The 13,554-nt window shown below is 38.5% G+C and overlaps 2 protein-coding genes across 3 annotated transcripts in view; one reads left to right on the top strand and one right to left on the bottom strand.

Moving 5' to 3' along the window:
* Nucleotides 1-1,037: 1,037 nt before the first annotated feature.
* colec11 (collectin sub-family member 11) lies at nucleotides 1,038-3,860 on the bottom strand. 2 transcript variants are annotated; one of them, XM_030718623.1, is made up of 7 exons: nucleotides 3,744-3,860; nucleotides 3,265-3,430; nucleotides 3,082-3,153; nucleotides 2,500-2,571; nucleotides 2,343-2,396; nucleotides 2,142-2,237; nucleotides 1,038-1,943 (listed from the first exon to the last, which is right to left on the bottom strand). In XM_030718623.1, exons 2-7 carry the CDS (start codon nucleotides 3,398-3,400, stop codon nucleotides 1,552-1,554), a joined length of 822 nt encoding a protein of 273 aa, XP_030574483.1. In that variant the 5' UTR covers nucleotides 3,401-3,430; nucleotides 3,744-3,860; the 3' UTR covers nucleotides 1,038-1,551. The 2 variants fall into 2 exon arrangements, with proteins under 2 accessions (XP_030574483.1, XP_030574482.1); XM_030718622.1 differs by having other exon boundaries at nucleotides 1,038-1,961.
* Nucleotides 3,861-5,462: 1,602 nt separating this feature from the next.
* Nucleotides 5,463-13,554, top strand: part of myo6b (myosin VIb) — a 40,623-nt gene continuing 32,531 nt past the window's right edge. The window contains exons 1-9 of the mRNA XM_030718589.1: nucleotides 5,463-5,620; nucleotides 9,141-9,289; nucleotides 11,103-11,172; nucleotides 11,254-11,327; nucleotides 11,762-11,891; nucleotides 12,116-12,221; nucleotides 12,921-12,976; nucleotides 13,063-13,160; nucleotides 13,263-13,427. Of these exons, the coding sequence (XP_030574449.1) occupies nucleotides 9,173-9,289; nucleotides 11,103-11,172; nucleotides 11,254-11,327; nucleotides 11,762-11,891; nucleotides 12,116-12,221; nucleotides 12,921-12,976; nucleotides 13,063-13,160; nucleotides 13,263-13,427 (816 nt within the window). The 5' untranslated portion in view covers nucleotides 5,463-5,620; nucleotides 9,141-9,172. The remainder of the gene's footprint in view (nucleotides 5,621-9,140; nucleotides 9,290-11,102; nucleotides 11,173-11,253; nucleotides 11,328-11,761; nucleotides 11,892-12,115; nucleotides 12,222-12,920; nucleotides 12,977-13,062; nucleotides 13,161-13,262; nucleotides 13,428-13,554) is intronic.

Raw genomic sequence — 13,554 nt, forward strand, 5'->3', positions numbered from 1 at the left:
GGATAACCAACAGTGACAGATCAGCTGACCTGAGGGAGTGTGCAGGGACGTATAGGTGGAGAAGGTCAGACAGATATGGTGGGGCAAGGCCGTGAAGACATTTAAAAACAAATAAAAGAATTTTAAAATTAATCCTAAAATGAACTGGGAGCCAGTGAAGTGAGGCTAAAATCGGTGTAATGTGTTCACATTTTTTTGACACCAACTAAAAGTCGAGCAGCAGCATTTTGTACCATCTGTAGTCGGGTGAGTAGTGTCTGGTTCAGCCCAACATAAAGTGCATTGCAATAGTCTAAACGGGTAGTGATAGAAACACGGATTAAAATCTCAAAGTGGTGCCGTGAAAGAAATCGCTTCACCTTGGCCAGTTGTCTTAATTGATAAAAGCTGGACTTGACTACTGACTTAATTTGAGCATCAAGTTTAAGATTACTGTCCAGTTTAAAATAAAAAGGCTATTTTTGACAGTATTAATTTAATACTGTATAAATCAAATATAGGTCAGTGTGTTTAGGTTTTAGTCACTGTATTAAATGGTTTTCAAAAATTTGATGCAAAGTCATAATGATATAGCAAATTCTCCAGTTGGAAAATTAACTATGACACAAATTGCAGTTAGGCAAAGTGTGATATCTTGTGTCAAGAATCAAGGAGAAGCAGCGGGTGAGTTTCCTTTGGCACTCTTGAAGATTAGTGCCATCCACTTTAAAACTCCCATTTATTAGAGCAGGGAATTTTATAACGATGTAAGGTGGCTTGGATGTAATTGCACTGCACGCTGTATAATACATGAGAAACTGGCTTTGATCACTCATAAGGATCTTTGCATACTTCACAGAGACATTGCCGCAATTCTTTGACTGTCATATACAGTAATTCACATGTAACACATTTAGCAGATGCGAAGCATTTACGTAGTGCTACAAAACAGCTTCAAAACTGAACTTTTTTTTTTTTTTTTGCTGCAGTAAATAAGCGCAACCGACTCTAGAGCAAAAAATAATGTCCAAACATTCTTTTTTTCAAACCATCTGTAAATGTTTATTGTACAGCGACCAGCACACTATTTATTATATGAATATAAATGTGGAAGGCTTGCTGTATTCTGTTCCTCTGATTAAATGCACTCAACTGGAACCAGAATCTGTCTTTTAATTGTATATTTTTCTACACAATCCACAGCTCTCTCTATTTGCTTATTTGCGCTGTTTGTCAATGGTGCGTCTACAAATATTGCTTAGTGGATGTCTGAATAACATAAAAACTCACTACACTTCCTGGTGTGCCTTTGGAAACACTAATCAATCTCAGAGTATGAGAAAAGGATGTAAAAAAAAGTCCTACAAAAATCAGGATGTTTTGTATGTTCAGAAAATAAATAGCTTATGAGCTCATAAGCAAAAAAGAAAGTAGAAAGTATACTAGTTTGCACAATTTGTATATCCTTTTGTCATCATATTTACAGCTAGAAGATACAGCTCAAACAATACAAGTACAATTTTTGCTCCATTATATTTGTCCATTCTGCAGTCTGTTTAACATAGACTGGACTCAGATACTGTCCTTGTCAAATTCACAAACAAAATACATGGTGGGATGGCACGCCACATCAGTCCACTCCCCAGAGGCCACCATCTCAGCGCAGTCCTCATCATCATAGGCGTTGTTGGGCTCTCCTTTTCTCCATTTGCTGAAAGTGGTCATGGGAGAGCGATCCACGTAGGTGAAAACGCCTTCTCCGTCGAGGTCATGAATGCCAATGTAAACTCTGCTCAGGCCAGCTTCGGTTATGTACGCCGCAATGGCCGCGTTGGCTCCCTCGTCCTTCGGCATGGCCAGGTGCCCTCCCCTCGTCTGACAGTAGACCTCAGCCTCGGTGTAGCGCTTCTCCTCCTTCACCAACAGATAGACCTTACTATCGGTCTCTTTTATGCCAGCAACAGCTGCAGGGGAGGGCAGTGCTGAAAAATGACCACTTGTATTTCTATAAATTTCACATTGACATGCCCACCATTCGCAATCCTATATTACAAGAAATAGCGAAAGCATGCATGACCAAAACTGATGATAAAAGTTGAATGTAAAAAATGTTTTCAAAATACAAAAGCATTTTTTTTTTTTAAAGACTGCTAATATTTTACCATTTTTAATGAATTTCAGTTCTGAGGAGAGCTGAGTCACAAGAATGTCCATTTCACCAATCATCTTCCTCATTGGTGTACACTCACAGGGAACACCTGATAAGGCAAAAATTGTCACACAGTGGACTTCCTTCATTTAGAAATGTGTCTGTCCAATCCTGCAATAACCTATCTGACAAAACAGATGGTTAAATAATTCACCTGGCTCTCCGTTAGGGCCCCTTGGACCGGGGTCACCTGGATCTCCCTTGGACCCTGCGACAGAAAAGGAAATCATACCATATCAACCATAAAAACATACTAATGAATGCATTCCCAAACAAGTGTGCATACAGTACATCTCTGCTAGTTGTAGCACCTTTCATTCCACTTGGGCCAACTTTCCCATAACGTCCCATAATGCCTTTGTGTCCTTTAACCCCAGGTGGGCCTGAAAAGAGTGCAATGTGAGTAAACTGTTCATACACGTACAGATAAAACTTTTTGCAATTTAAAGGACCACAAATTAAAGCAAAACAAAATATAAAACAACAAATCTCTGCTTCCACTGAAGGTGCATTAATTAAAATGATGAATATGCTTCAGAGAACACCCTTCACTCCTCATTAAGGTCTTCCATAAACACTTGTCCACAGCGCTGGATTCCACAAACCATTTCTCCTCTGACCTCTCACCCAAATGTAAACACTTGACCATCTCTGCGTGGCCTGGTAGTGATGTAACAACACATTATCAGCCCAAGAAATGTGATCTTTACCCCACTTCTTCTTGTAGTAGTGGCAGTGATGAGAAAATGAGGAGATATGTAAATGCAGGCTTGTGGAAATTGTACTCTCAGTATATTAGTAATAAAGACTTACATTTTATGACTATGATTTTTGCTCACAAAATAAACAAACAAAATAAAAACAACATAAATTGAAAGTGTATAAAAAAATACCGATCTCCCCCGGAGGGCCAACTCTTCCCGGTCTCCCAGGTGCTCCTTTTTGCCCTTTATCTCCTGGTTCTCCTTTTGCAGCAGAAAAAAAAAAAATTATCAGACAGATTCTGTTTTTGGTTGTTTTCTTTTTAGTGTGTTTGGTATGCATTTGTTTGCAAGAAAGCACATAGAGCTACATGCCTTTGAGTCCAGGGACAAGGATCTGAACAGTGCAAGACTCCTCTGGCAAGTGTTGTCCATATGATGTCTGCATTGGTAATAAACTCATCATTGCAGACATTAGTATCATTGGTAGTAACAGTTTCTCACCTGTCATTCTTCTACATGGGATGATTAGGAGACTATGCTGGAGAAACAGGGCAATTTAAGGAAAATCTAATGATTAAGAATCATTCATTTAAAAAAAAAACAAACAAGGCTTATCTTAATAAACATCTCTCTATTTCAGAACTTAAATAGTGGAATTAGGAGTGAGAAGTTATTTCTACAAAACAGTAATGCAAAACTAACTCACACATGCACTTAGATGAAAAAGAGACACAAAAGCCACAACTAGATTTGCATTTGCATAAAGCAAGCATAGGCACGGCTTTTAAGTAACTCTAACAAAGCATCTTTAGTTGAAAACTGTACAGTAGTTCAGGATCAGAATTGCCTACCTGCAGACGTATTTCCCAGAGAGAAATGAAAAAGTATTGCCAGTGCGCAAAGGTTTGCGGGCGCTTTGAGCACTGGTGGTCCTACAGAAGCATTTCATGTTCCTCCACACAGGCACCACAGAATGTGTGTGATAGGACATTTATAAACAGTTCACAGATAAAGGCCAAAGCAGTTGAGGCCCCACAGATAATTAGCTGGGAAAGCAGTCGAGTGATTGACAGCAGAGGGGCCTGATAAATATACTGACTTAACTTTATAATGCTATCAGATAATTGGAAGAGTTAAATATACAAAGCCTTTCACAGAGCTAGAATTCACATTCATTTATAGTAACAAGGTAACACTTATTATTGTAGTAAATCACTATAGAGTTAGTTCACCTAAGTTTCACTTTGTTTTGAGTTACAAGGATTACAAGGAAAGGTGCTTTTTGAGTTATTTGTACCTGTTATTTCTATCATATCATGTTATTTATTTATTTAACATTAAAGATTCATATAACTTAAATAAATAAAAAAAATATGAGTTCATAAAGAAGAAATACATCAATATAAAAATAAAAATAATAGCACTGATTTTTATTCAGAAAATGTTGTGTCCTAAACTTCTAATAAACCTGCTTGTGACTTCATGGGGGATATTTCACTTTATGCCATGCTTTCTTCCTGTTCACCATTCACCACACATTCACTATAAGTATATGCGTTTGAAATGATGAGTGTAGGTTTTGCTTAATTCTGTGCTCATTTGTACAGTATTTGTGCACTTTGCGTTTCCATATGCCACATGGCCACATGATGGAGACATTGTCCTTACAAGCAAAGCAGTGGCATCCACAGATCCAGACCATTTTATTGCCAGCCATCAGTCAGTATAACATTAACTCACATTACACATGAAAGTGGTCAATGTCTGACATGGTCGAGTGGTGTTGGGGGTGGGGGGTTAGAGTGTGTTTGTAGCCATTACTAATTTGGACTTTTGAAGAAAAAAAAAAAAAAGTCACGTTATTGCTTGCTGTCATCTACTGTCAGTAATCAGATACGGTCCAGTACAGGAGTATCAGCTGTCCTAATTAGATTTACAAACCCAGTGGCAGCCTGTGTTTCAATTGTGGATTGGATATCTCCTTCAAAAATCCCCCCAAAAGTTTCAGATTACCTGCCTCTCAAATATTCATGAATCGCAAGGCAACATTTGCAGTCTTTTTTTCGCAGCCGTGTGCTCTCTGCTTATCCTCTGTCATTTTTAAAAGGATGACAGACAAATACCAGTTAGTGAAATAAGATAGCCCACATTCAAACACTGCATATTTAAATTTCTCAAACCCCCATGTGGTGACATGGTTGAAACCTGTAACTCTAACTTTTTTCATCTCAGTCACACGTTTCAACACATTGATGGCAAAACTTTAAAAATATAAGCGTATTAAGTAATCTAACTGAAATAGCTTATATTTTGATATGTTCTCCATATTTTGATTTGTTCTTTTCCAATGTTGGGGATTAGAATAAAACATACCCCCCCCCCCCCCCACACACACACACACACACACACACACACACACACACACACATACACACACATACACACACAAAACAAAACAAAAAAAAAAAAACCTGCTGGACACAGGATGATACGAGCGACACTTTAACGCACCTTCAGTGGTTCACAGCGAGAGTGACGTCAGCGGTGTTCACCGGAGCGCGAGGGTAGCCTGTCACCCAGACAGCCTGCTGCTACCTCATCCGTCCTGTCCCGCTGCAGGAAGAAACACTGAGAAGAAACAGTGTTACAGACGTACACCCGTGTGAGGAGCATAAAACTTATTACTGTCGCCGTGAACGTAATTCTGACTGCCTGAAAGACTTCAGTTGTAAGTGGCTGTTTTGTCTACCTGTTACATTTTTTTCCCCAATGTCACAATTATCTTGAAGTACTTCGTCTAATTTTAACAGTAACTGTGTTTTCTGTGGCCTTCTCTCTACACCTATACTTTTGACTTACTTGCATGGGTGTAGTGTTTGGTGTTTTGTGCAGTAGTCGTGGCTTATTGTAAAGTGCTTAGTTCCAAGAACTTATTTGGGTTCATCTTAATTATGAAAACCTTATTATAAGTTTGTGTCGACTAATCATGACATCTGACACTTTAGCACACTGCCTCTTTTCTGCTAGACTGATATCAGGAAATTTTGCCCTATAAGTTTCTCCTGGACATGATGAGTGTCCTCACAGGATTCTTTCTTTTCATTTATTAATTTTTACAGTTTCTTTCTCTAACATGCCATTTTTTTCAGCGAAATTTAGACACACCAATTAACCTAAATTGCTTTTCTTGTAACCTCTGTTAGTGTGTGCATCTTTCATCCTGTTGCTCGGTAATCATCGTCCAATGCTTTTTCCATACCTCCCTTCCCTGAGAGAAAACCGGAAACAGGAGGCAGGAAACACGAGGAGTGTTTCAGTGCTTGCTGCTTTAGCTCTCAAACAGTGGCCATTTGTGTGGGAGTGTAAATATGTGTATGTGTGGGTTCATATTTCCTCCTCTCTGCACTGTATGGATCTCTGTGTTTAACTGGACATGCGACACCCTTCTGATTTCTGATTTGCGTTGTCTCAAACCTGTTCGCTGACTTTTATTTGTGAGGTTTAGATCTCACTTCAAGCGTCTCACCTCTCTGTCTGGATTAGGGTCAGATACTAAGAGGATTTAAGGCTGCAGAGTCAAAGTTACTCGTGAGGAACTGGTCTCAGTTTTGTTGAGAGCAGCCAAGGATGCAGACAGTTTGGAGGGTTATTTTGAAAATAGCACAAGAACTTTAGTACACTATGCAGTGCTGGATGTTAAGAAGTCAGATGTCTAGTGAATGGAACTTGATTTGTAGCTAGCATAGATGGCTGGGACAAACAACAGTTCGTTTTATTGTGATTTTGCAGTATCCAAATTATTTCCATTATAGCCTAATGTGTGTAATTGTTTAAGCTTTTGGTGGTCATGTAGCATTCAACTGAGTTTATTTCCTGTGCGAACAAACTGGAATTCAGCTTGAAGTGAAGTAGGGCAGTGTGGGATAGTTATGTGGTTATCAGTCATCTAACAAAAACAGTCTTGAGGATCACTCCATAGCCTTGATCTCACACTTGAAGGTTAGAGATAATAGACTGGGAATGTCATGGCATCATCCTTTCTTCTGCTGCATTTTTCCCCTGCTTATGTTAGAATGTGATTGATAAGAGGAATTGATAAGCAGGCAGTTGTTGCTGCAAATTAGTATGTGGTAGTGAGTGCTACAGTATAGATACTGCCTAAGTTTCTGAAAGTCAGGGCCTTCTCACTTGTTGCACCCAGCAAGCTCAGTGTTTTGAGGTTTTTGCATTTGTATATACTGTACCTCCAGTGACTTTCTTTCAAATAATGTGCTGTACCAATAGCTCCTGAGAGAGTGCATCTATCTATCTATCTATCTATCTATCTATCTATCTATCTATCTATCTATCTATCTATCTATCTATCTATCTATCTATCTCGTTTGTAAACCTTCCTCTATGCACCCCTGTGCTGTTATGAATCCAGACGATTACATTTAGGAGTAGCCATGAAGTTTGCCTCAGTGGGTTGTTTGAGTTCTTTTTGCTCCAGTTTTGGCCTTGATGACATGTTTCTCCTTTGATATGTAGACTCTTTCCCTTGCTTGTCTGATGGCCTACTTGGGGCACAGACAGCTATTGTAGCTAGTCGAGTATTGCTCTATAAATAGATCGGCCACATAACAGTAAATTCAGATAAAAACATACATTTGTCTTCACTGGCTTTCACTTTCTTTGGCAGCAAATTATTAAAAAAAAATATATAGAGAAATATACACTCTATTAGACATAGCCAGACAGTGAGTTTCTGTGTATTTTAGTATCATTTGAACCATGTATTACAAAACGTACCTTCCCCACCACTGCAGCTGTGTTTAGAAGTTGATGTCATCCACCTCCCAGATGTAGGTGTACTGACCTGATGGGACGCTTGGTAATAAAGGAGTAAATGTAAATGATTATAGCAATGAAAGAGCAAATACTTTCATTGCTATAATCATTTAAGAAGGAGTAACTAAACAGACACAAAGACATCACTAGTTTCAGTAACTGTTATCTGGGACATGGAAGTAATGGAAGTGTCAGAAATGTTCACATTATCACATGAAAAGGGTTTAATAATGCAAGAATATTGCTGATGATTTCTTTCTATAGGTCTAAACAAGACAGAAAAGAAAAAGCGATTGATACTTAGGTTGGATCGATCTTAATGCTGAGTTTATTTACCTGCTGAACTTTGAGTCGTTGACGGCTGTATCAGCAGTTTCATTAAGCTATCGTCTTTGACATTTGACCACACACCCTGAAGCTTATTGGATGCTCAAGCGTAATGTCGGCACTTTTGCTTTGAGGAACTCTGGTTGTAGGATTAACTCAGGTGAACGATGGATTATTTTCATTTGAGTGAAGATGCATTAATTGTGTCAACAGATTCAGACAGAAGTTATCCACTTGGTGATAGTCTGAATCTGCCAGGGTCTAAGTGCTGTTATTTATTACAGGATAACCTTACTCAGCTTCATGCATAAAGCAATTTTGGCAAATCTAATGGTTCTTAAAATAACCAGTCAGCAGAACATTCAAATTGTTGTTGAAAAATAAAGTACTGCACTTTACACCCCACAAGCTATTAACCAGTGGCTATAGTGGCTATTTAGCTTCTTAACTGGGACACCACTGAACCCTAGCACACTTCCAAACTGGGTCATTTCCCCTGATGGACACGTGGGGTCACATAGGGTAGTGTTGTCTTCACTAATGATTGCAGGAGACAACTCCTTAGAAATCCTCTCTCACAAGATCAGGTGGAGGAATAACAGGGTAATGAAGAGAGGAGCAGGCACCAGCAAATGGTCAGGTCCCTGTCACATAATACAAGTGGCTGAAGAATGCCACTAGATCAGTTTGATCATGAATTCATGCTTGGAAATTTTTTTATTTTTTCATACAGTTGGTATGCCTAGCTGCTCTCTACCTTATACAGTCTTCATGTCAAGTAAAAGCTAGTGTTTATAATAAAATGGCGATGCTGGCAAATTCCATGCAAATAAAGCTTCGACGGTAAACAAAAATGTCACGGCAATACTGAGAACCTACCCACACAGGTGAGTTAAGTTCTGTCATAATATTAGCGATAGGGATATCAACTTCTGTTTTACAGTTGTGTGGACTATGTGTAGTACATTTTATGTGGCCATAAACCTAGAGTCAGACTCTGTTTGCTTAAAGTAAAATGCAAAACAGTGCTTTACATATTTATTTTAATTTACACATGTTCTTCTTCCTCTTTTTGCTTCTCTCCTTTGCAGAGTTGTGTGCCTGTGCTGACTGGAAGTAAGCCATGGAGGATGGGAAGCCAGTGTGGGCACCCCATCCCACTGACGGGTTCCAGCTGGGCACAATCATTGACATAGGAGCCGACGCGCTCACCATAGAGCCACTGAACCAAAAGGGCAAGGTCGGTCGTCACACAAGTTACATATGAAAACACACGAGCACAAACCATTATTTTTAATTTGTAAAATGATTCCAAGTGAATGCTTAATAAGGAATTTTAAAGTAGTGTGTTAAAAATGAAAAATTCTGTAATTTTATTTATGAGTGTGATTTCAGGCGTTAGCACAACAATGTGTAGAATGTGAGAAACATGAGAGACCACATGTACATGAGACATGAATAAATAAAGGGCAGCGGCAGGTGTGCTGATAGTGTTGCTAGGAGGGAGAGCTGCTCATTAAGAGGTAAAGGCCACCTGCTACACCTGAGACATCATGTATCCCCGGCAAGCCGGCCTCTACTGTTTACAGCAGACCTGTACAGTAGCAGCTGCTTCTGCCCTTGTTTTAAGTTACTGTGTAGCCCAGTCATGCTATGAGACATGGGTTGTGATAGCAGGCAGAGGTCTATCAAACAGCAGTTATGATGGTTAGGAAGTTAGTCAACAAGTGTCCTCAGGATCATTTGCATGTTTGCAAAAGTAGAGGTGTTATTGCTAACAAGAATATTAGCTGTGTTCTATATCCCATGCCAAAGTCGTGACACTGTGATTGTCATCGTGTTTAAAACCAAAAGTCCTTTTTTATTAATTGTTTGTTGTTTATTTATTTTTTTTGTCTTGAGATAAAGCATCTCAATTTTGTGTCCTAAAGATAAAACCATGTTTGTAAATCTCTCACAAGTTTTTTTTTTTTCTTCCATGCAAATTGAGTATCTGGATATTATAAATGTGCCGTGTCATATTCTGCATAGCCAACTGCCATTAGAGGTGATAACAATAACAAAAATGCACTAGAAGGTCAAAACTTTATGATCAGCATCAGTTTATGCCTTCTTACAAGACTTTAACTCCCTTGCACAGAGTAAAAGAAAGACCAATTGACTGTTGTTTTTTTTTTGTTGTTGTTTTTTTACTGCTCTGCTGAACTCATTAGAGCCTCAGCTTTCTGCAGGGACCGCTGCCTATTTTTCTCTGTCAGTTTTATTGGTTAGACACTTTTCACGTGGTTTTTATTGTGGATGACCAGTTTGTGCCAAGTTCTGTTAGCGGGCACACAAAGTACATTCTCGTTACGCTTGCTGGCAATTATTGGCAATAAACCATGCATCATAGCACAAGACGGAGCACTCTCACACTGACAAGCAGTTGTATTTATATAGTCAGTGTGTAGTGGACATTAAGTGCATATAAAGAAAAAGATAGATTTGATGTATACTGAATGGAATAGAAACACATTTTTGATGCCAGCCTAATTTTTGCATCAGTAAATGATGGTGGTGAGTTCATTGGTTACTGCAAAGAGATCTACCATCATCTCTGCCAGCTGCACCCCACTCACTTACCCAGTCAGGTGTTCAGATCCTGTTGCTCTCCCACCAAATTATTCATTATCCTACCATGTCTCCCCTTGTTTCTCTCACAGCCGACTTGTTCCATTGAATTTATTTCCATGAACTCAGACTCATAAACAATAGAGTGAGAATATCAGTAACTAATTTAGCCTGAGAACATGTCACACCAAACATCATTACTGTGATCTTTAAGCATGGTAAATGTTTCATGTTTATTCATGCTTGCTTAGCTGTTTATGATGTTTAAGGATTCTAGTAAACATTTGTTTTGTGTCATAAGCTCTCCAAACAGCAAGAAGTAAACAACAATTAATCTAGTGTGTAATGTTGGCAGGAATAAGTAAAGACAGTGCCACATGCCTGTCTGTCCTGGAAATGACATTATGTAAATGTCGCAATAAGTGAAACTGTTCATGTTTTAGACTTTTCTCGCTCCGATGAACCAAGTCTTCCCTGCTGAGGATGATGTCAACAAGCATGTAGATGACAACTGTAAGTCTGTACTGGAATAATGTCTGTTCATCATATTGTTACAAATAAAATGTTAATTATGTTTAACCGATCTGTTTGCAGGTTCCCTAATGTACTTGAATGAAGCCACTCTTCTCAACAATGTTAGAGTGCGGTACAATAAAGACCACATCTATGTATGTTCTTATTACCATCTATACTAAGCTGCCCTAGCACAAGTAATAATACAGCTGTCTTTTATGTGACATATGTTGCATCACAAGGAGATAGAGTGACAGGGTTGAGTGTAAAAAAAAAGAAAGGATCAATTTTCTTGTTTCCCAAAGGGGAATAGCACCAGGTGGAAAAGAGTGAAGGGAAGCTAGAAAATGGACAGACAGGCAAGCCCAATCCTGACCTCAGTCACTAACTTAGGAAATAAGGGACAGCTGGTAGATGAGAAAAATAAGAAAATAAGAATGGAAACAATATAAAGTGTATTTCAGCAGCCTTCAGTGGGGTGTCACCTCTTTTTTCTTTTATTGGTTAATAATATACATTTATTTTTAATGTCTAGTAACTCATTCAAATGCAGAGACCTTAATCATGCTTGTATTTCTTTCTTTCACAGACTTATGTGGCGAATATCTTGATAGCCGTTAATCCCTACTTTGACATACCAAAACTGTACGGCCCAGATGCGATCAAGTCATACCAGGGGAAGTCGCTGGGCACTCTGCCACCTCATGTCTATGCTATAGGTGAGGGCTCACACCTGCTTATCAGTGTTAAATAAGGGGGAAACATCATATATAAGTAATTAAAATGCACACAGTATAATAATGACGTGCACTCAAATTTTCAACCACTTTAAACTTGAAAGCTACACTTTAAGTTATTGTCTTTCATTATGCCATGATTTTGCCATTATTTTATTTACTTGTTTATTTATGTGTGTATATGTTTGGTTTATGTATTGCTCTAGCGGACAAAGCCTACAGAGACATGAAGGTTTTAAAGATGAGCCAGTCCATCATAGTTTCAGGTGAATCTGGTGCAGGAAAGACTGAAAACACCAAGTTTGTTCTCAGGTACGAGTCCATATGAATAATTTTATATCCTATCCCAATCTTTCCTTCACCTTTGAACCTTTCCTCTCTGGTTTGGGTGAATTTAAGATTCAAGAATTACTTTAGTTTAGTTCAAAATACTTCAGTAATCCATCAAGGGGTATTTTCACCCAGTGAGTCTGAAAGAAATGAATACACACTCAAAAATATTTTAAAATATACGTCTATGAAAAATGATAAAACACACAAGGGACTAGTTAAAATACCCCGAGCGCTATACCACATATTTGTTTATCGTCACACTACAACACTGTCACTGTTCAGTGGCTTCTGTATTAAATTCAAATGTAGCGCCATTGGTAATATCTTCCACATCTCCCACAGATGAACAGTGCCAGATTAATCTTGATGCAATCTGCCACTGGCAAAAGTATATCTACTCACACTTGCAGAACTTCCTTTCTGTATCCTGTTGGGAATGACTTCACTTGACCCACTCATTGTTGCTTAGTGGCAGTCAAGATGGGGTGCTTTATTGTTGTTACTGCAGCCGTAGATTTGGCATCCATAGCTGATTGGTAACACTAACTATCAATTTGCCATTTCTTATTGATGTTATTTTATAAAGTGTTACCAGCAGCTTTAAAGGGAAAGCTGCTGCTTTAATTCTTAAACTATGTCAATTATGTTTATTGTTTTGTTGTCTTTTAAACTTTACAGATATTTGACCACATCATATGGAAGCGGTCAAGACATTGATGAGAGAATTGTAGAAGGTAATATATGAACAAATTAAAAACGTATCAACTTTTTAGTAGATAGGGTGATCTTGAGTATATTTTTCCTCATTTACAAACCTCAGCAAATCCCCTTCTCGAGGCCTTTGGAAATGCAAAAACAGTCCGAAACAATAACAGCAGTCGATTTGGGAAGTTCGTAGAAATCCACTTCAACAGCAAGGTAAGGAATGTGACTGATTAAGCTCTAGTTTGTTCTATTCATTTGCGTTTCATGAATTTTAAAACTTGCACTGAAGATTAGATTCTTCCCTTGTGCCACCAGAATGCAGTTGTGGGTGGATTCGTCTCCCATTACTTGTTAGAGAAGTCAAGGATTTGCATGCAAAGTAATGACGAGAGGAACTACCACATCTTCTACAGGCTATGTGCCGGAGCATCTGAAGACCTAAAGAAGAAATTACATCTTGACTCTCCAGACAGTTTCAGGGTCAGTGAGTCAAGACAGGTTAAATTAATATGAAATTAGTTGCATTTACCAACTGAAAACTTGTGTTATTATTATTATTATTTAATTAAATTGACTTTATGATCATTTTGGTGATATTTCACATGGG

The sequence above is a fragment of the Archocentrus centrarchus genome, chromosome 22 (assembly GCF_007364275.1).
Source record: "Archocentrus centrarchus isolate MPI-CPG fArcCen1 chromosome 22, fArcCen1, whole genome shotgun sequence".
NCBI classification, from domain to species: Eukaryota; Metazoa; Chordata; class Actinopteri; order Cichliformes; family Cichlidae; genus Archocentrus; species Archocentrus centrarchus.

Excerpts from the sequence above, each read along its gene's own strand:
- colec11 (XM_030718622.1), bottom strand. The coding sequence starts at position 3,400 with ATGACAGGTGAGAAACTGTTACTACCAATGATACTAATGTCTGCAATG. Across the intron at positions 2,238-2,342 it reads GGGCCCTAACGGAGAGCCAG|GTGTTCCCTGTGAGTGTACA; the intron begins GTGAATTATTTA and ends TTGCCTTATCAG. Across the intron at positions 1,962-2,141 it reads ACTGAAATTCATTAAAAATG|CACTGCCCTCCCCTGCAGCT; the intron begins GTAAAATATTAG and ends GTCATTTTTCAG.